General features: G+C 35.6%; 1 protein-coding gene across 2 annotated transcripts in view; it reads right to left on the bottom strand.

The window, feature by feature from the left end:
- The window catches only part of GRM8 (glutamate metabotropic receptor 8), a 305,966-nt gene that overhangs the window by 110,616 nt on the left and 173,540 nt on the right, over window positions 1–21,810 (bottom strand). For both annotated transcript variants that reach the window (XM_085041880.1, XM_085041868.1), the window contains exon 6: window positions 7,486–7,686. In XM_085041880.1, coding sequence (XP_084898006.1) covers window positions 7,486–7,686 — 201 coding nt within the window. The remainder of the gene's footprint in view (window positions 1–7,485; window positions 7,687–21,810) is intronic.

Here is a 21,810-nt window from a genome sequence, read left to right as displayed (position 1 = left end):
TCTCAGATTCTCCCTGTTTTTGCTTTGGGTCACATCTGGTAACAAGGTCTAACATGTCTAACCTGAGCTTGAATCCAGTTCTGAGTGAATTATACATCTCAACTTGATTGATTACTGCTGAGTACATCTCCCTGAGGCAGAAAAACTAAACGGTGTCGTTTGATGATGTCAGTAATGTCTATTAATTATAAAATTATTCTCTCCTCATTGTAATTCCTATGCTACAGTATTTAGTCTACCTGATTTCACTGCCATTGCCTTTAATACAAAGAAATTGTTATTTTTCTCTTTATATTAGAATGTAAGATTTGTAAAGATAATTTCACTGACACTGACCTTTCTAAAGAATTACTCTATTTTTTGAGTTTGTCACCTATAGGCCGTTACTAGACAGACTGCTTTTTATGACTGAACTATAAATGCAGCTTATTTATACTATAAAATGTCATTAACAAAATATTTTTCCCTTTTCTCTTTGCTGTTCTCTCTATTGTGTCTTATTTAATTTTTCACTTAAAAGTTGTAGGAAAATAAAAAAGGCTCATATTATTTAGTTACAGAGGTATTAAAACCAATCCATTTCCTCTCACATCTGTCCTGATGGCTTGCAGAACAGTTGTGTTACTGAATGGGTCATAACTCAACAAGTGGGAAAATTAAAAATTGGTACAAACATTCTTACTTGATTGGATAGATTTAAGAGGAGATTTTAAATTTAAACATTCAAGTTAGGAAGCTTTCCAAGCTATTCTTTTCCTCACATGTGTCAGACCTTATTTTTAATAAAGGTAAGGATATCTGAAGGGCTTAAAAATTCTGCAGAACTGAAACTGTGATGTTTCTTATACAGACTAAAAGGTAAAAAAAAAATACAGTTTCTTTGCAGTCAGATATTTTCTTGGAATAACAAGGGTTAATTTGTACTGCTCCTTGCTGCAGCTTGAGTTTTTCACTTGATCATATTAGAAAGGATATATCTGAGTATCCTTATCTATCAGGAGATGCAAATCAATTTTCATTGAGTAATGAGAGTAAATCCTTTATCACCATCCCTTACATATTAATTATTAAAATACCTTATGAATTAGACCTTGTTTCTCAAAACAGAATTGACCTCAGTCAAGTTCTGCATCATGAATTTTGTATGTGGAGCATATATATTGCTCAATTAATCAGCACTTAAGATCTGTACATAAGCAAAAGCATGGCTATAAATTGCACTTGCTTTTAGGTTCTACCTTCTAATTTCACACCAAGCATTTTCATAATCACTGATTTTAATTACATGGATTTGTGAGGTACCTCAGAATCACAGCAGCTCCAAGCTTTGCCTGCTGCACATGCTTACATTACAGCCATACATTACTTAAAGCCATTAAGAGTGATTCAGATCACTCTGCAATTTTAGTTTCTTACACAGCCACCTGGATTAATTCCATTAAAATAATTAGCATGCCAAAGCAGAATTTATTTGAAATCATTCCCTGCTAATTCCCAATAATAAATTTACAGAGGTAACAACTCCTTTATTCGTTTAACATAAAGGCTTGGGAAACTAGAGAGCAAGACACTTTGTTACAAATGGTGTCCCACAGTCCCCAATGGATTCGCAAGCCAAGTCAGACACCTGTCAAACTGTGACCAAAGTACATGGAAAGAATTCTGAATTAATGGATTTTATGAATTCAGGTCTAAGTTAGCTTAAGCTCTAGCCATGTTTTCAAACATTTCTCTGTACGACCAAGATTGCTAAAACAATTACATAGAAATATGATGTGATTTAATTATGACAGGAAAAACATCACAGATCTTAATAAAACTGCAGCAGACATTCCCCCCGCCACTCCCACTTCTGCAGCTGAAAGCTCTATCTATTTTTTCAGCATAGTACAGATTAGTGAAACAAGGCTTGCTACCTCGGTGAGTCTTGGCAAGGTCAGCAGAGTTCAGCCCTTCCCAAATCATTGTTAATCTCATTTGTCCATATCTGATCTACTCATCTGCTATTATCTCACATTATACTTAGACAGTTTTTTGACCCTATCAGAATATGGCACCAGTGGCATCATATGATCCTAAGTGTTTCTGACAGTAAAAACTTCTAAATTATGAGCTGCCTATAAGAACTCATAAGTTGCAAAAAATGCAAGACATGCCCAATTTAAACTATTTTTAAAAGGTTTTTTCTCTATAGGTAGTTGTAGACTTGAGAGCAGGAATTTTAAGAACCTGAGAGAGGAGCATAGCACCAGTACATTTTAAGTGGGACATTTAGTTCTATTGTTCTTAATGCCTGAAAAAATGTCAAAACTTTTCAGCCTGAAAGTGCACCATTATAAAGCTTCTGTTTTAATGATAAATAATGATTTGAGAATGCAAATTTTGTACTCAGTGAAAGAATAGAGAGGTGTCAGCTTTCTTGAAAAAAACATTTAAAACAGTCTGAGCTGAATATTAAGTCAGGAGAGTTTTGCATAGATTGATGTCTTAGCAACTTCAAAAGATAGCAGGAGGAGATTAATTTTGTAAATGGCTGATTCCACAATAATGATTCCCAGGAGGGTTCAAAATTCTTTATGAGGAATCTCATTCTTCTGTTGTTTTTTTGGGTTTTTTTAAATGTCCTGTATAGATAATGTTTTCTCAGGAAAAAAAATTACAATGTAGAGTGATCATTAATTTTTATTTTAGTCGACACCTTATTTTGAGTTAGTCTGCTAGCTTCTGTTCTTTTATTCTCATTCTCTGGTGTTATTCTGTCCTTTCAGGATGAATTTTTTTGATGCTTCCTTTTTAAATGAGGTTAATGCTGCGGTGTGTCTCTGTGTGTTCAGGCAAAATTAATCTTTTCTCAAAGGCATTAAATTAACATATCTAAAAAACAAATAACAGCAAGACTTACTCGTCTGCTCAGACTATGAAATTAGTTCCAGAAGAATAGAGTAAAACATTGTAAAGCAGGGTTAAATGGTAATATTTTTCTTTCTTTCAAGCCCCGCTAATGTTAAAGAATCACAGCAAGACTGAGGTGGGCAGGGAACTCTGGAAATCACCTAGTTCATCCCCTCATATTAGAGCAGGGCCAGCTAGAGCAGGTTGCCTGTGTCCAGCCAGGTTTTAAGATTCTCCAAGGATGGAGATTGCACCACTTTTTTAAGCAGCCTGTTCCAGCGTTACGGTAGATTTGTCACAGAATCCAAGCAAGAAATATAGTTGCTTTACTTTGTCCAGAAAAGACCAAAGAAAAGCTTGCACACTTAGAATATATTTCAAGTCTTTTCTTCATCAGGAGAGGGAGTGTTCTTGCAGTGCCCTCCTGAAGAAGCAGACAAGATTTACCTAAGCACTGATGGCAGAGGGTAGCCAGTGATTCTGCCTATTCCCTGCTCCCTTCTCAATTATCCCCGCTTGCATAAAAAAGGTCAAATTAGCAAGTATCCCTATTAGTCCCCAGGATGAATAGCCCACCAAAGCAAATAAGATGTCTGGAAGTATGTGAGTACACGTCAAGTGTTGCCCTTACTGTCATGAGTGTAAGACTCGTATTATCTGTAAATACATTGTGTTACAGTGTGGGACATTTATCCTAAGAAGTACTAAAATGTGTTAATATAAAGGTAAATAGAAATATATGATTAAAGGTAGATAAAAAACAGCTACCCTACACTGCCTGGAAAGAGAGAGGCTGGGAGGAGAGAGACACACACACACACACACACACACACAAGGGAAGTGGCAGGGAGAGAGAGAGTTTTATTCCCACCCAAAAAATAGCACCGTATCCATGCTGCAATTCTTTGTCTGGAAGGAAGTACAAAGATAAATCTTTCTCTTAAAATCTAAACAAAACCTCCTTTGAAACTCTTCCATCCACCACAAATGCATGCTGAAGTCCTGTTTCTGTTAAATGATGAGCACTTATGTTGAATTCAACAGAGCACTACTCATGAAGCACTCAGCACATGCCAGGGTAAAAACTCTTATAAAACACCTGCTTGTTTTGTAGACAGAATTATGAAGTTAAATAGAATGAGAACACTAGAGCAATGTGAAGGGAGAACATATTGAATCATGCCACAATTAAACTACTGTGCATATCACCATTTATTAACCTAATTAACAGAAAAACTCTTCTCTTTACATAACTTTAAATACAAAACACCAGTTTTGCATAAATATCTCATTTGGATACAAAGAGAGATAGGAAAAATCTTTCAAATGTGACACCTTATTAAAATAAGAACATCTTAACTGATAATATTCACTTTTTGCCTGGTAAAAAGTAAGGTAAGTAGGACAATGAAACTTTCAAAAGGCCTAAGTATTCATTGATCAAAGAAGCAGAATGGGCTGGTTATGGTCTACTAAAAGTAACCATCAAGAACCCAAGGTTCTAAGTGTGCCATATCTCAACACACTGCGGTTATATTTTCATTTAAAAACTCTTTAGATGTACACAGCAATAAGCGGTACTAGTTACATGTTAGAGGTTTCCTTTCCTATCAAATTAAATTAATTTTTAAATGCCCATTATAAATGAAAAGGAATTGATTTTAGATATCATTCTTTCTTAGCTGTCATATGAAAAACACAGGCAATAGTAAAACAGGAGTCTACAGTCAGTAATAACTCACATTTCATGTACAAATAAATTTCTTTATTTCTACTACCAATCAGCTTCTATCCCATTTAAAATTATGATGAACTGTGAGATTACCTGCATTTAGCATACAACTGAGAGAATATCTAAGCAGAAACAAATGTCTTATCATTCACATCAGTACAATGTGCACTGGTGGTTATGATCACCCTTCAGTCACAACACTGTCTTGGAATATTACATAGATGAACACTTCAGGGAAGCAAATCTTCATAATTTGTAAATTAAATTGTAATTGTAAATTCAGATAAACTGAGTAAACAAAAATAAGTGCAGTTCAAAGTGATTTCTTGCAATCCATAGCAAAACAGTGACTCCAACAAACAGAAATATGTGTGTTTTCCTACCCTTGCAAATACTCTCCATAAGACAGACAGAGGTCCTTCAAAATACAAGTCACACTTTGTGAGGTGAAACTCACTAGGTTGAAATGTGACAGCATATTAACTGGACTTGAACCTACTCATCACTGCAGTGGTGAAGAGGGATATACTGAATTAAGTGAGGTGAGAAGTTGGTTTAACATGCATAAGGGTAGGATCATGTGGGAAAATTTATACTGAATAAAAAGGGAAAACTCCCTATCTCAAAAATGCCTATTATTTCTTGAAACATTAGAAATTACTCTCACCTTGAAGAGCAGAGGCTTAATTCTCAAATGCAGGAAAAGTTGTTTAATATTTTCATTTTTTTTTGGTGTGAATATGATCATATATTGTAATTGATTACTCAGAGAGAATTTTGGAGAATTTTCTACCCCTGTAGATACTTAAAACCTGGTTGGACATGGTCTTAAGTAACCTGATCATGCTGATTCTGAACTAGGCAGAGGATTGGAATAGGTGGAGGTCCTTGCCAGCTTCAGCCAACCTGTGAGCCTGTGATTGCTAGGGTAGAAAAATGGTATCTTGAGAGGCTAAGAAAACCAGGGTTTTCCTTTCATGTGTCTGTTAATTTTAAATGTAAGACACTTTTAATGATTGAGGTTAGGATGCATATCAAAACTGACACACAGCACTACTGTTTACTCCCAGCACAAGAGGTCTTGTAACCTCTGTAAATATTCACCTCTGTCAGGCACAGCAGTAGTGCTGTCCTGAAGAACAGCAATTTTGGATTAATAGGAAAAGGCAAAGTGTTTAAAACAATCCTCTGCTTATGCCTCCAAATGTATGACTAAGGCAATAAAATATTTGGGCATATAACACACCCAAAAAATTGGTACACGAGTACATAATGGGGACTAGCCTAGTAAAGGGAACATTTACCATATCCCATGGGACAGGAAGTCAACCTTGAATAAACATTTCATTTTCTTTTTTCCCTCTCTTTCAGTAAATTATTATTTTAAATCAAATACATTTTCGTTAGTGACCAGAATGCTTTCATCTCCTCTTGTTGCCATACTTAGAGTCAGCAACAGAAATCACGACAGGTATTGACGAAATACAATTATCTAGGGAGAAGAAGGTTTCACATAAAATGAACAGCTTATCTTATTATGCTAAACTTTCATGCTCACCAAACGAAAGTAGATCACTTTGTGCTTTAACCACAGAGACCCAGAAAAACACCTACTGGAAATGTAGGTAATTATCACAAAAAACCTTACAATATGCTGCCTACCTTTGTCATCATCACATTTCCCCTTTGCCAGCAACACATTATGTTCCAGGTGTTCTTTAAAATCACTACAGAATCATTTAGACTCCTTATACCCTTATATTCCTGGAGACAGGGATTCCCCTTTCATGAAAATTGCATAGGAAGAAAATACTGTCAACAGTAACCAACATTTGTATCAACCAAATGGTCTGGAGTATTACCTAAAGCAAAAAAAGCTTCCAGTCAGAAGTTAAATTCAAAATGACCTTGTGCTTTTTTCAGAAGTGCTTGCAGCTGAGGTCATTGGAATAAACTGTGTTAGAGAGTGCTTCTCTCTGCATAGTTAGAAGGCATGTGCAGTACATGAACTGCCACAAGTAAGGAAAAAACCCATCCAAAACAGAGCAAAGTAATCACTCCATTTCTTTATCAAATAATGGCAAATATTGTCTATAATAATTATGAATTCTAATTAAATAATTTAAGTTTTTTGCAATTTTATTTCACCAAGCATGTTCCACACTTTTCAAACCTATATTCATAAATTAATCCTGTTCTTTATTGGCCTCTACTGTTAACAGCATAAGCATCTGTAACTACATTTCCCCAGCAGCAGATCCCAGCACCATAGAATATTATGTAGTGTTGTTTAAAAATATAAATTGTAGTTGTTTTAAAACTCAATAATGTTACTGAGTCAAAAACAATGAAATGGAAAAGAAGTTGGAACTGCTAGTGAGTGTTTTAATTGAAATTTAAATACTTAAATTGAAAGCAACACACTATTTGCTTATGTAGAAAATTATAAATTAATTTCAGAAGAAGGAGATTTTCAAAAGAGTATTTTTTAATACATTCTTTTGCAAACACATAAGCAACCACCGTCAAATTATTTTAATCTGTCAATAAGACTGCACAAGTCCTCAATTGTTTCCATAATAGCAGCTTTTCGCTGGAATATTTTGATCGAAAGATTCATATTTTTAACATCTGCCTCTTTTGGGAGCAGCTTAATTTTAAGATGAAAAATGTTAAGATGAAAAATACACTCGAGGTTTCAGAGCAGGTGGAAAAACTCACAGTTCTGATTAAATGAGAACTGCTTCTAATCCTGTTTTCCACTGTGCTTTAAAGTGTCCTATATAAAGAATAAAACCCAACTTATCACTAATGGAACATTTAAAGAAGAGAGGGGCAAAGAAAGAGTACATGCAACTTACCATTGAAGTTTACTGCCCGGATATAACTAAGCAGTTCTTTACCATCAGTTGTGCTCATCCTGGGGCACAGACCAATATATCCAGGACAGAGATCTTTATGCATGTTGTGCAGGGCATAGGCCATGGAATACACTGCATCAATCACAAATTGAACTTTTCCTTCTTGTTCATAGGCTGAATCTCTCGCAATTCTTTCTAAGCCTACGGAAGAGAAAGAGTTTACTTCTATTTGTGTGTGCACAAGTGTGTACCTGCATGAGCATCCACATGCAAAATATTCACAGGAGAACATAAATAATTACAGTTGGATTGACAGGTAAAGTCAGGATTCATCTATCCTTCACCTAAATAAATAAGACAAAGAAAAATATGGCCATCTGGTTTTGCCTCTAATCATTGTACATTGTGCCAGATATGTAAACAGCTTGTTGATTTCTGGACTAGGAAAAAAGACAGAACATTTCATTGCGAGAAAAAGACGTATATATATGTAATTCTACAATCCAATAGAAAAATTCTCTTTCCACCTTATTGACTTTCATTCAACAGTTGTTTATTGTTATTTATAGGACACTTCTAGAGCAGCCTGCCATTCTGTTTTAGATAAATTTAAGGCTGTCTTGATTTTTATCCCTGCCTATTGTTTGATAAACATTATTTAAACATCTCAGGGAAAAAGCTGAACACTTGCCAAGTGATGTGACCATCTGTCTCCATAGTGAAAAGTGCTTATTCTAAGACATTTTCCTGTATTTACTAGTGAATTATGCTTCACATTGAGAACCATGTACTTTGTGCTGTTTCCTACAGGGATGTTTATCCTTCAGAGGGAACACAGAGCAAATCAATACTTTATATACTTTTTATTCTGCAGGAATTTCTCAAATTTATCATCTATGTCCAAGTACAAGGAAACTTTTGTATTAATAGGTGATACTACTAAGTGGAAAAGTTAAAAACAAAGCTCAAGAAAATGATATTTTAAGTAAATAATCAACAAGAAGTCTCATATAGGAACTCAGATGTTGATTTCAAAGGTGCAAATCTTCATTTTCCAGGGAAAAAAGTGATCTGCAAATCTTGATGTGAAATCTGCCCTGCTGAAATCTACTGTCAAGCTCCTCTTGCCTCAGTGACAGAAGAATAGACATCTAGGTTATCTACCAGGTTATCAATTCATTCAATTGAACATAATTCAATCATACTATTTAAGATGATTTAGAAATGAGACAAAAGTTTATGCATTATTTTTTAAATATTTTAACCCTCTCTATCACATTTTAATGTTTCTGTTTTATATCTAAACACAGACTTTTATCAGTTCAAGATACCAATTTTTCTGAATTCAAGTTTTTAGAAGTTCATTGTGCCTGAAAATATACTGGACAAAAGATCTTTAGACAAAATATGCAAGCCCAAATGACATGGGGGAAAAAACCCAGGGATTATACTCAGAAGCCTTTCTTCTGTTTGTCTGCTGCACTTCAGTACCACCAACTTGCAGTACAGTGATAACAAATGAACAAATCTGAAATCTGACAAGCAGTAGTGGTTTGTGCTTTAAACACCCCTGAGCACTGGAAGCGATAGATAGCCTTGAAAAATGATGGTGTGCTTTTATTTCTCCTCAGGGATTAGTTTAAAAAAATGAAATCACTACTTCTTGAAAAGCTAAAAACCATTTGGAGAGGAAGGCAGAGATCGTCTTTGTGATTTGTACAAGTAACTTTACAGACACTTTTTAAGACATGCTCTCTAATGAATGACAAATAATTTGTGAATAATGCAACTCTACTGCAAAAAATAAGAGGAAAAGCCTTTCCTTGAACATGCTGAAAATTACACAATTAGTTGCAGTGCATTGCCCAGACATAAAAGAAGACATGAAGGATGGAAAACATGAAGCTTAGTTAGTTTACAAATTTACTAACTTATTTCATTTGGGAACTACCTTCCAACAGCAAATGATGGGTAGAGCTCATGCTCTCCAATTTAATTGTTCCTGCCTTGTTAAGCACTGTGGGACAACAAGTGAAGGATGGGGTTTACAGAACTGCTGCAGACACAGAGCACTCAGTAACCTGTAGGCACTCCCAGAGCTCCCACATTCTCTAAACAGGATGGTCAGGACAGGAGGAGTTCAAAGGAGATCCACTTTTATTGCCAAGATAAATATAATTCCATTAATATAAATAGATAAATCTGTATGCTGAGGGGTGGGGGAAAAACAGAGTGGAATTGTTTTCTGTAATAAATTCTGAGTCATAAAACACTAAAGGTTGCAAACACTTAAACAAGTACATTGTACTAAGTGTTGGAGATTTTAAAAGGGAAAAAAAAACCAGTTTTATTCTCTCCTATGTTATACTGTAGTTTAAACACATATAAAATATTTTTGCTTGAATTTATTCCATGGCATAAGATTTTACCTTTACTCTTTGTAGATATGTTATTATAAACTCATTTATCAAAAACATTGCAGAGGAAGAAACTTATTTATTGGGACTGAAAGTGTTTCTATACATACAAAGGAGTAAGGAACTTCACAGAATTATCAATTTTAAACCAGTCAAACCCAGAAGGCAATAGGCAAGAGGAGTCTCTGTGCTTTGCATAACTAAAAACCACATCCCGTTGGACTATGTGCTCTTTCTTCACAAGGTTTCTTCTCATTTTCTCTCTCTGGAAATCTCAAACATATAAACTAACCATTTATAAAGATGACAAGGACGCATCAATTTAAATTACACTTGCTGCTCTAAATAAATGCTAATGTATAGCAGTAAAATGATGCATATTGTCTAAGCCATAAATATGGTCAGTTCCTACAGATATAATACTACTTGATTGGAAGACATGATTATAATTTTTCTTCAGACTTGTATGCCAAGTAATAATTGTTTTATTTATAGCTTGACTCTCAGCTCTACGAGGCATGTTTCTACACATATTGGTGACTTGAGAGAACATAACAATTTGTACCTCATCAAATAAACGTTTTAACACTTTCTTAATGATCACTTCAATTTTTCATCCTGCAGGTTTTCCTCTGGTAAAACTGCTTAGGCTGTGTCATTATGAAAAAGAGTGAGATGTTCCCAGTTCTCAAACCTGCACATGTCAGACCCATGGTCTAAAAGTGTGAGAAGAACTGAGACAAGAACTGGGCTCACACCATCCCTTCCTGATCTCCAAAACAACAGAAATCCAGAGAAGTGAGCCATGGTGTTTTCCAGCAAGTCTCCCAATCCAACTGCTGAAAAGTGCAAACCTGACATCAGCAGGATGTCAAGACTTTCCCCAACCAATGAAGAAAGTACATAGATGTAAGTACTAATGCTATCATCTTGGGCTTGAGAAGATCTAGGAGAGCAATGACACTAGCTCAGGAAATCTGTCAGCTGTTCCTGGATCTATTAATTTGAAACCTCTTTTGGGAACACAAAAGCAAGCCACAGGAATGATCCCATAAAACCTGTAAATAAGAAAGAGCTGCTACAGATACTCTTGCACCTCCTGAGCACGAGTGACAAGCTGGAGTGTTGCTGGAGGTATTGTCTCCATACCTGCTCATCACTTCATTTTTCATCCTGTATTTCTTATGCTGCAGGAAAAATTGTGTATCCTGCTCAGGATGGTGTAGCTCAGCTGTGACAGGGAAAGATAAGGAGCATAACAGTAGGAAGGTGACACATGGATTAGGTGGACAGGGATGTGACTGGGGCAATCCTAGTCTGAGGGGGAAGAAGGTGAAGCAGATGATATTGTCAATTCCATGGGTATGAATTGGGAATCAAGAGATTTCAGGGAACATCATCAAGACAAGTCAGGCCTTTACAAAAATAATTTAAAATGCATCTTCATTAAAAGCTTAAGAGCATGCAGTATGTAAATAAAAATTCATGTAAGATAGCTAAGGTAATGAATTCATACATGGATGATGATACAACCTGTAAGAGAGAAACAGCTATCCTTAAATCAAAACTTAAGTTGTTGATCTCACCACCAGGGGAGAAATCTACTGGGTAATAAATGTTGCATACTTCATCCAAGTTCTAGAAACCTATTCTTAATGATAACCTTAAAGCACATGTAGAAATAACTTATGTGTACATATAAGTCCATGACAGTAGGAAAACTCCAGAGCAAAGTTCCTAGAGATTTTTCTCTTAAAAATAAAAAAAAAAATTCTAAATAGGGCAAATGGATATACCTGTTTTGCAACTAATGACATAGAGGAAAAACAATACCTATTTATTTGACTGCCCTGTTTCTGGAAATCCCTAGTTCTCCTAGCATTTCAGAGTAAACCCATTCCTTCTGTCTCACAAATCTTTCAGTTTCCATTTAGTATAATTGAAAGCAATTTATGTAAAAATGCAGCCTTCATTATCTCTCATGATTATTTCCTTTTTTTTTTTATTCCATCCCATATATCTGGTTAAAATCTTAATTTATGTTACTTGAAGACAAAAGGATGAAGTCAAGGACCTGGTACACAACAGCTGCTTAGAGCTTCCAATTATGACAATGTTGTGATGATGCAGGGTTTGAGAAAGGTTTTGGGCACTAGAGAGCTTTGGAAGGCAGGAGAAGGGCTCCACAGCTCAGAAGAGTAGAGATAGCTGATAAGGGCATGCAGTGTGTGTGGGAATAGGATCCTAATATTAACAAAATAATCATCAAATCTTCATGTTCCAAGGTTAGAAAAATACTGCAAACAAGACAGTATGAACACAAAGCTAGAGCTCCATGTGGGAGATAGGATGCTTCAAGGTATTTTCTCCTAACCTCTAGTCAATGGCCCTTTTTTCTTCATCAATCTCCTTCATTATTGTTTTTCTGATGTCTATAAGTGATTGGAACAAAAGTGGATAGTTCACTTCTCATTCTCAGTTCAAATATTGGCTCACTGTAAGTCTTCTTCCATTTTTCCAGAGTACTTTGGTAATTCCCAAAATCTTATAAAAATCAAATTTAAAAACCCAGAAAACTTCCAACTTTCCTCTCTGAAAACTTTCAGGTAGAAAATATAGAAATGTTCTTTTTTAAAACTTTCATTTGCTGCAATGTGTCATAGTCTTTCACTTAAAATGGAAATTACTTTTTCATCATCATCTGTTAAAGCTAGATCTTTTGTTTTACTTACGTAAAAATGTTATACTTGTGATTTTTCTGTGTGATTTATTGATACATCTAGCAATGAAATAATATTAATGGACTAATAATAGAAATGGATATATTCTATGCTTTAAAAAATCAACTGCCAACTGCAGATTAAAGTTTATACTATTTTGCACCACTTATTTCTATGTTGGTTATTGTTTGATTTATGTATCTTACCCTTAAGGTTGGTAACCTTGTTAAAAATATTTATCAGGAAACAAAAGGTTAACGTAAAAAAACCAGAACAAAACAAAACATCAGACTGGCATTTTTTGTCCTTCAGTCAGTGAGAAGAGTTGGCTTAGCAGTGACAAGGAGGGCCAAGAATCTCCTAACTGTGGATTTGTCACTGGAAAGGAAAGATCCTTTACCCAGAGCCTGTATTCCTCCCTCCTTTCCTCAATCCCATCCACTCTTTTGTGACCTTGTCCCCTCTCATATGTGCTGAGAAACAAATCTTTTATGGACTGTGCTTTGAATAAGGGTGAAATCTTTCTGGGATAATGGTGAGAGGACAAGTAAGGTGGAAGAGGGGAGAAAAACTTACAGTGGTCTTAGAATGGTTTCTCATTAACAGCTTTTATTCCATTTGCCTCCCTTTGTCTGCCTTTTTTATATACACTTATGCAGAATTGCTGCTCAAAAACTGTTGGTGCATCTCAGCAACACTTGGGGTATTTTTGCAAACTTCTGTTTTGACAAGTTTGGATTTTGGATATCCAGTAATACTTTTTCAGTTCATAGTTGCAATTCACATTTTTTACTCACTGCTAAATTATTTATCCCCATTACTTGGCTCTCAAAACAGTTTTATTTAAGCACCACTTGGAAGCAAACAAAATCAGAGATAAATATTGTGTTCAATTGATTTTTTCTGTGGGCCAATCCTGATCACAGCTAAAACACAGTAATTTGTAAGTGGTCTCCCACTCTTCAGCTCAGGCATGAAAATCCTCTATTTGTCAGAATTGGTTAGAACTTCCCACCTTTGCAGCAACAGTTTTTTGTACAGAAAGTTGGCATCTGTAACTAAGCCATTTCAGCAGGCTCAGCAGGAAGCACCAGGAGCATATGTTGCTCCTATTGAAGTCTTCCCTATTATTCAGCTGTTTTCCTCACACAATACAGAGTTTGATCTCTCTGAACAAATAATGCAGATCATCATCTTCTGTTACTCAAACTTAAGGGCATGATATACTTTTATGGAAGGGGAGTTGAGTTTTCTAACAGCTGCATGATAACAGTGATGCATGAGTTAGTTTGCAGAGAGCATCACAAAACCTGTGGCTTCTCTGTAATAGTGTGGTGTCAGTTTAGGAAGCAATTCAGAGAGGAAGCCAAGGATTATATCAATTTTCTCACCCATTCCAAAAAGAAAATTGAGAATGTAGAAGCAGTGACAGTGAAATGAAGCAGTTTAACTGTCTGCTGTTCTCCAGCAACTGATGGATGTGGGTTTGTGATTTAGTGAATTGGCCCTTGATGTAATTTTTTGGGGGTTATGCCTCTTTATACTGACTCACAATAAAACCCCAACCAAAACCCAAAAAAACCAAAATAATAAAAAAACGACAAGACAGCAAGACCAATATGAAAAAGTCTCAGAAATAAAAAGGTTTTCAATCCTTAGAATAATACAGATATTTTTTAAAACATCCTATGCAAAACTGGGCTGAAACCTTACGTATTTTAAACACTTTTTAAATACAAAATAGCAAAAAGAACCTTTCACATTAAGCGAATATGCTTCAATAATTTTCATTTTAATACCACCAAAAATGAAAAACTGACTTTTTTGTTTGCCTGATTCCTTAACGGAAGGATCTGAAAAATTCTTGCCCTGCCCACAAACATTTTTCACTGGAAATATGACATTTTTCCTGACCTTCACAGTAAATTGGACACTTCTTTCAGCAAAACACTTCTAACAAATGCACAGTAATATATACCAAAGTGGAATCAAACCACTATCATAGTTGTATTGGAGTGTTTTGTTCTTATTACTATGTGACATTTACTAGATAGTTTTCTCTTAGGAAAGCAAACTAAAGTTGCATTGCTAATAGCAGATTCTCTGTTTCCTCATTTATGTACCTTGAGAGAGTCCCTAACAACAGTTTGAATGTTGTTATCAGTGTGAAAAATTTTCTTTATTCTAATTAGTGCCGTCATATTGCTTAATTATAGCTCCTTGAAAGAGCATACACAGTTAGGGAACACAGGCACTCAGAATTCTCATACATTTGAAAAACAAGTCTGCTACATCTAATAGTGACAGTATTATGTAAATTACATTGCTGAGCCAAGATTTGCTATGATGTATATGTTAAGTTAAACACTAATGTGTGCATTAAAATAACAAGGAGACACCACAGGATATGTTTTCTGCCAACCACACTAAGAACCACATCATGCATTTAAAAGAAAAGGTGTTTAAAGGAGTACAGGGGGGTAAGCAATATTTCTTTCAGGCACATGATTAATCAGTATCAATGGAATTGCCCATGTTGGAATATAATATTTATTATGAACAGCACTCAAAACCGGGCATAACATTTTCAAAAGTTGTATTTCCTTGTAATAAACAGATTGCAGCTTTGAAACTATGAAAATAGAGATCTGTTCACCTATACTGGTTCACTATCTGGCTACAATATGTCTGACAGCCTGAATGCAGAAAATTCCTGCAGGAAAAGAGAAAGACACTTTGGAAGTTTAAATAAAAGGGAGAGAGGCTATTTCATTACTAAGCAAGGATCCACAGTAATTAATAAATCTGACATCTCTACAGAGGTTTCATTAGATTTTGTCCAGGTTTTAAGCCAGAGAACAAACTACAGACAAATTTTCAAAGATTTCTGTATTATATTCCCATGTATTTTGACGGTTTCCTAAATATTTGCATAGTCATTTAAATATCACTCAATTCCCCTCTTCCTTATTCTGTTTTTATTTTAGAAAAGACACTGAAATCAGTGATCCACTGTCTCTTTCATTCCTCCATATTTTTAGTTTTAGTACATAATAAAGTTGAGCAGTTGATTCTATATTGATACAGTATTGCACTTTTTAAATACCTCAAATTATATCTATTTGTCTTTACTGGTAAAAGGAAAAATTGAATGCACAAGGTCAATATATATATTTTTCAGATTTAAAATTTTATTTTACATATATCAGTATATAGTAACACATGAAATTATGTTTCAAATCTAAAACCATGAGTTTTACCATTTATTAGCATTCTGTAAATTCTAAGAAAAAATAGCCTCAAATTTTGTAAGCTTGATTTGTGAATAAGAAATATTTTACTGATTTTTCACCAAATCAAAACAGTAGAGGAAAAACGTTTGAAATATTTTATTAAAAGAGATGTGTTTTTCATAATTAAACCATGTCAAAACTTTTAGCTGTGTTATTTCTGAACAAAATAACATGAAGATAAAGGGAAAAAACTTGTTTAATGTTTGCTAACACAAAGACCTAAGGACTATCTTAGCAAAAACATTTTAAATGTTGTTCTAAATTTAGGTGGTTTATTTCTCAGAATACTGATAGCATTAGTGTTAGCATAAGCAGACAACCAAATATTTTGCTGAATTTCTAAAGTTTAAAACAAATTTTATCTCGAGGTGAGTATGTAGATAGAATCTACATTTTCTAACACAAGTTACCCATGGGAATTTTTAACTATGGAAGAATTTGCTTGTGTACTAGTCCAGGCACATGGGTGAAAATAACTGATACCACTTTAAAAGCCCACAGGCTGCAAGCAATTCTAATGCAGACTTCAGTGTATAACTCCAAAGCCTATAGCAACAGCTATCAGCAAGAGTAAAAATTCAGTACAAGCAACTGAATTTATTCATTGTCTGTTACCACTTAAACTCAGAGGACCTTCAGCGCATAACAGCAGTATGTACAAAAATCCTTTCCTCTGCTTATTGACCATGAGAGCTTTTCAATTTAAGGTTCAGACGAGAAACTCAAGGGACTTTTGTCCTCAGGAGTATTATTTTTAGTTATCAACTCGATTGACATCATGCTTGAGAAAGGACTTTCTTGCAATTAGAAAGAACTTTTTGGAAGTATATACAGACAAAGAGGTACCCAAACACACCACTTCCTGAAATAATTGTAGCCATTTTTTTTTTTTTGGAAACTAAAGAGTAAAGTTGCAGCAAGTCTTCACCAAGAATATTGCAACATCTAAACTAATCGTATCAACTACTACTAAATGGAGGCTTAAGTATTTTTCTTTAGTTTGATGAGAAGCTCCAAAGGAGCAGAACAATGCAGGTTGCAAAGTGTTCGTAGTCAGTTATTTACCAAAGTAGCAGATTGAGTTGGTTTTGTGCCCTTTTCATCACATATAGGTAGAGCAGAAATTCAAGGCCTTTTCAGCTGGAGCTCCTTCAGTGGAAGGAGCTTTATTTAAGAGCTCCTTTTCTGATAAGAGTGCTGGGCTGAATTACCATGAGGGTGATGTGAGCTGCATGTCTGTTCTGGCTTGGCTTGAAGTCTGCAAGCTAAGGGGCAGCAACATCCTATCAGGGCCATTTCTGCAATGAATATTTGATAGCTTTTTGATGCAGAGAATTTAAATATAGATTTGGAATGTACTGTGAATTCCCACTCAGACTAAGTGTTTTGATGCCATGATTCACATGAAGTACTGAATAACTTTGGTTGCTCCTGGAAGGGAGCTTTCATCAGCTCAGTGAACTTGCAATTAGTTGCAAGATAGAATGCATCTCCTGCAGTTTTAGTGATCTAACAGTTAATTGTCTAACCTAGAAAAAAAAAGCTTTTTTGCTTCCAAACACTCACCCTCTCCAAAAACAAGCATTTAGGAAAACGAGTTGAAGTGCTTCCCTGAACAAACTTTCTTGTGTGACTAGCTTAAACTACATAGTTAACCAGTAAAGAACTAGTGTTGTACAAGATAAATATATATGCTAGTAGAAAACAGTATCTCACATACTATCTACTGTTTAATCAGCTGCTATGTGAATAGAGACTCAGATCCAGCAGAACAAAAATTAAGTTGTTCTATTTTCTTACAATTGTTGCAAGGACTGGCAATAGCTCTATGTCACATTTTAATTAATTCGCAGGGCTCCATGTTACTGCTAAGGAGACAAGTATATAAAAAAAATATCAAGACAAATGTAATGAAAACCAACGTAAAATGGAAATAAATTTAATAATTAATCTTAAAATAATTTCACCCTAAGTTACTGCTGGGTTTCACAGGATCAAACTTCCAAGAGGAAATTTTTGTTGCTAGACGAGATAGATGTACTCATGACAGAATTTTTATGTGAAAAAAGAGTGGGTTTTTTCAGGAAGGAGCAGTGGGAGAATTTTTTCAACTGCAACCAAAAAGGAAGGAAATGAAAGTATACTTTTCGCAGCAAAGGAATGACTGTGAATTTAAACATATAAAAGATCCAATAGTAACATTTTACAATATTAAAAGCTGAAGAAAATGTTGTATTAACTTTTGCATTTGCCCTATTCACTGTCTCTTCCTGCTCTGCCCCATTTTAATGAACTCATCACACTGCAAGAAGTAGGGCATGATGAGGAAAAAAAATAGTGGATTTCACTTAGTGTGGCCAGTAGGAAAGATGCTACATGGTCATAGAAAATTAAATACTTTTTTTTGTTTCATATTTTTCTGTATGACAAGGGGTAATTTTTGACAGTCAAAATGGAAAACACAATTTCCAGAGTTTTGGATTGCAGTGGGTTATAATTTTTTCATGCATTACTGTCAAAGTAAACCTGTGCGATTTACTGGAGATGGTGAAACATCATTTTGTTCTACAAGCTGTGTAGACAACTGCTGAAACACATAATTTTCCACAGGTGAAAATCTGTAATATCCCCACTAGTCTAATTAAAGGTGTTTCTTTCAGAACCTGATAAAAATAAGAGCACCATCAATTAGAGCTAAGCAGCTAGTTAATGGACTGCTTGATGCCATGAACAGGACATGGACGATTGCCTTCTGGAAGGGGATTTCAGTCTAAAACTGGAAGACAGCTTACCCTGTACTCTTCACACAGTCCAGAAGATAGCTAGTTTTTAATCACAAACTAATTAGAACTGATTGGCTTCATTGCTAAAATTGCTAAATTAGGGGCATTACAGACTCTGCTCCTTGAGCAGGTTGGCTGTGCACAGTCCATTGGCAGCACTCTTACAGCTGCACTCACCCCATGCTCATCGGGGCACAACAGTGACAGTCAGCAACTCAAAGTTCCCTCATGGGCAGAGCTGTCCCTTTCAGATAGAGAGAATCAATTTGCTCTACTTGCTCCCCCTGTGTGAATCAGGACAATTATCTGCAAAGAGCTGAAGAGAGAGCAAAGAGGAGGCTTGTCTGGAGATGGTATTTTGGAGGTGGAGGGAAGCAGATATGCTGTCAGAGCTTTTGCAGCAAATTTGAGTATTACCTTGGCTGAGACATGCTAAATTAGATGGTGCTGAACAAGATGCCTGTGACTAAGCAACAAACAACATTCAGAAAAGGTCCCCACAGTACACTTTGGCCGTCTAATATTAATAAGTAGTCAAAAACGTGTTTAGCCACATAAACACCTTTAAAACTCAACACTCTACCAAAATATCTGAAGTATATGTTTCACACAGCTAAAACCAAAGCCATCTTGAGAATCTGGGGTCCTCTGCCAAGGACCATCATGTATTCATGGTACAAATAAGTCTACTTCCTCACAAGGGATGAATCCAAAAAATAAATCCAAATTTAAGTTTGGTTTAGCACCTGACAGACACTCATCTTTTGCTTTAAAACGTTAGTGATTACAGACTTTCTTCTCAATCAAATATCTTCTTTAGGTGTTAGTACATTAACAATATTATTATTAATAATAATAATAATAATACATAAAGTACTGTTAATGCACAGTCTTTCTCTTGATAGGAGGTATTCGTATTGCCATATTTTACATACCTAAATCAACAAGTCCCCTAGTATGAACACAGTAAGGTTTCAGACTTTCAAATCAGTGTACAATCTTTTAGAGTGTTCTAAGCCTGCTGGCAATATGCACCCCAAAAAAGCATGTCTTCAATGGAGAGTGCAGGTCATTGTAATACTGAGACACTGAGCACCTGCTTGGTTGTTTTCATGCACTCTGAAATCAAATGAGGACAGGACTTTTTAGGTATTCTGCTACTATGATTAAAATACAAGACCACCTGTGATAACCTTTATATTGTCACAATATCATTATATTAGGAATCTAAGGCTGGTCAAAAGTCTTGATCTTGATCAAAATTGAAATGCTCCCATCTACTTTCTTACGAAGTATTTTATAGATTTACTTTTGAAGAAATCCAAACTCCTCTGCAGAATGCCACAATCTTGTGTAGTTCATGTTCCAATTTACCAAGTGCAGTTTGAACTCATTTTATCAAGGCTATTTCATTTCTCCTTATTCTTATAACTTGTATCATAACCTTTAGTGTACAGACTGATGGGAAAATTCCCCAAATCGTTTAAGAGTTTCACAAGGACCTTAGATATGTAAACGTGTTTTGAGCCCTTCTATATAAGAACTATATCAATTAACTGGAGCAAGTCGAGCAGACAGCCATCAAGATGTTCAGGGGGCTGAATCACATGTCCTGTGAGGAAAGGATGAAGGATATGGGTTTGGCCAGCCTAGAGAAGAAATGGCTTTGGGGTTAAGTCCCCTAAACAGCAGGCCAAAACAGGGAGATGAATCAATACTCCCCACAACGGTGCACAATGCAAGAACAAGACATAATGGGCATAACTAGAAACAAGAGCTTGAACCAAGCTGGTAAAAGCTTTTTCCAGCGAGGTTGCTCAGACAGAAGAACAGGCTGCCCATAGAAGATATGCAGTTTCTCTCCATCCTTCAGAGGTTTTCAAAACCTGATTGGATAAAATCCTAACTCACCCAGATCCAACCTCATGCTGACCTTGTCCTGTGGCTTAAGCCCAGATGGAAACTGGCATCCTGCTTTGGGCAGGAGGATGGACTAGAGACCTCCTGAAGTTCCTTCCAACCTCAAATATCCCATGATCCACTATTAAGACACCACTGCACCAGAAGTGTCTTAGCCAATGCTACTAAACAATCTCAGTGCTTATGTGCATATGCATATCTGCAAGCACTCCTGCAGACAAGCATGTGGAAATGCACAACAAAGGGAGTTCTGGGGACTTTTGTGGATTACTTTCTCAGTCCTTAGGTGATTAAGAGCAGCTCAAAACAAAGAGAAAACCAGATTAATTAACATTAAAAAATATTGTTCTATTCACTCTCATCACATAAGGTGTCTGCATCTTTCAGGACATAGATAGGGGTACACTACATTTAATGTTGCTAGTTTGGATGCCTTTTCTTGAGACTACCATATAACTCAGTGCAAGGATTGTATAACTGACTTTTATATTCACTCCCATGAGTCTGGAATTCTGTCACAGTCAGAGGAAAAAAGTTTACTGATAGAAAGTGGTGGTGAGAACTCTGGTCTCTTTTTAAATACGCTTCAAACTTTTTAATCAGTAGAGAGCTCACTCACTGTCACCTCAGTGGATACCAAAGTTTCAAAGAACAGAAAGAAAAAAGCCAGAATGTACTTTGGTGAGATCCTTTTTAAGCCATCCTAATGATCTGCAAGTAACTTGTTTCATGACTGAAAGCATTCACAGCTCTTGGCATTGACCTCTTCTGCTGGCCTAAATCAGCTCAGTTCCAATGGAAGTCAATTGAGTAAGGGTGATTTACAGCCCCTCCAATTTTGTCTCAAAATCTGGTGTAACGTGAGGATGTCAGACAGGTAAAGAAAATAATTTTTTTAAGAAAATTGCACTATTTTTTATCAGGGGACATTAATTGCTACCTTACAAGACAACGATTCTGATGTTCTCTATTTTAATCTAACCAAAGAGTAGGCACCTGAAGGGATAAAAACTCAAACACAACCTAGATCATGTAGCTCAAAGAAGCTATAGCCAGCCTTTCATTTTAACATTCTCTGGTCTCATGGGTACATGCAGAGTTACACTAAGTTAATTAGTTAGTAATATATACTAGCTGATATATAATTCACAAGATGACCATCATTGTAAGAAATGTAAACAATATTTTGAAA

This window comes from Lichenostomus cassidix, chromosome 1Aa (genome assembly GCF_008360975.1).
Source record: "Lichenostomus cassidix isolate B80296 chromosome 1Aa, HeHo_3.0, whole genome shotgun sequence".
In the NCBI taxonomy this organism is placed as follows: domain Eukaryota; kingdom Metazoa; phylum Chordata; class Aves; order Passeriformes; family Meliphagidae; genus Lichenostomus; species Lichenostomus cassidix.
The sequence above is the reverse complement of the archived record's forward strand: the minus strand, read 5'-3'. Positions and strand labels throughout refer to the sequence as shown.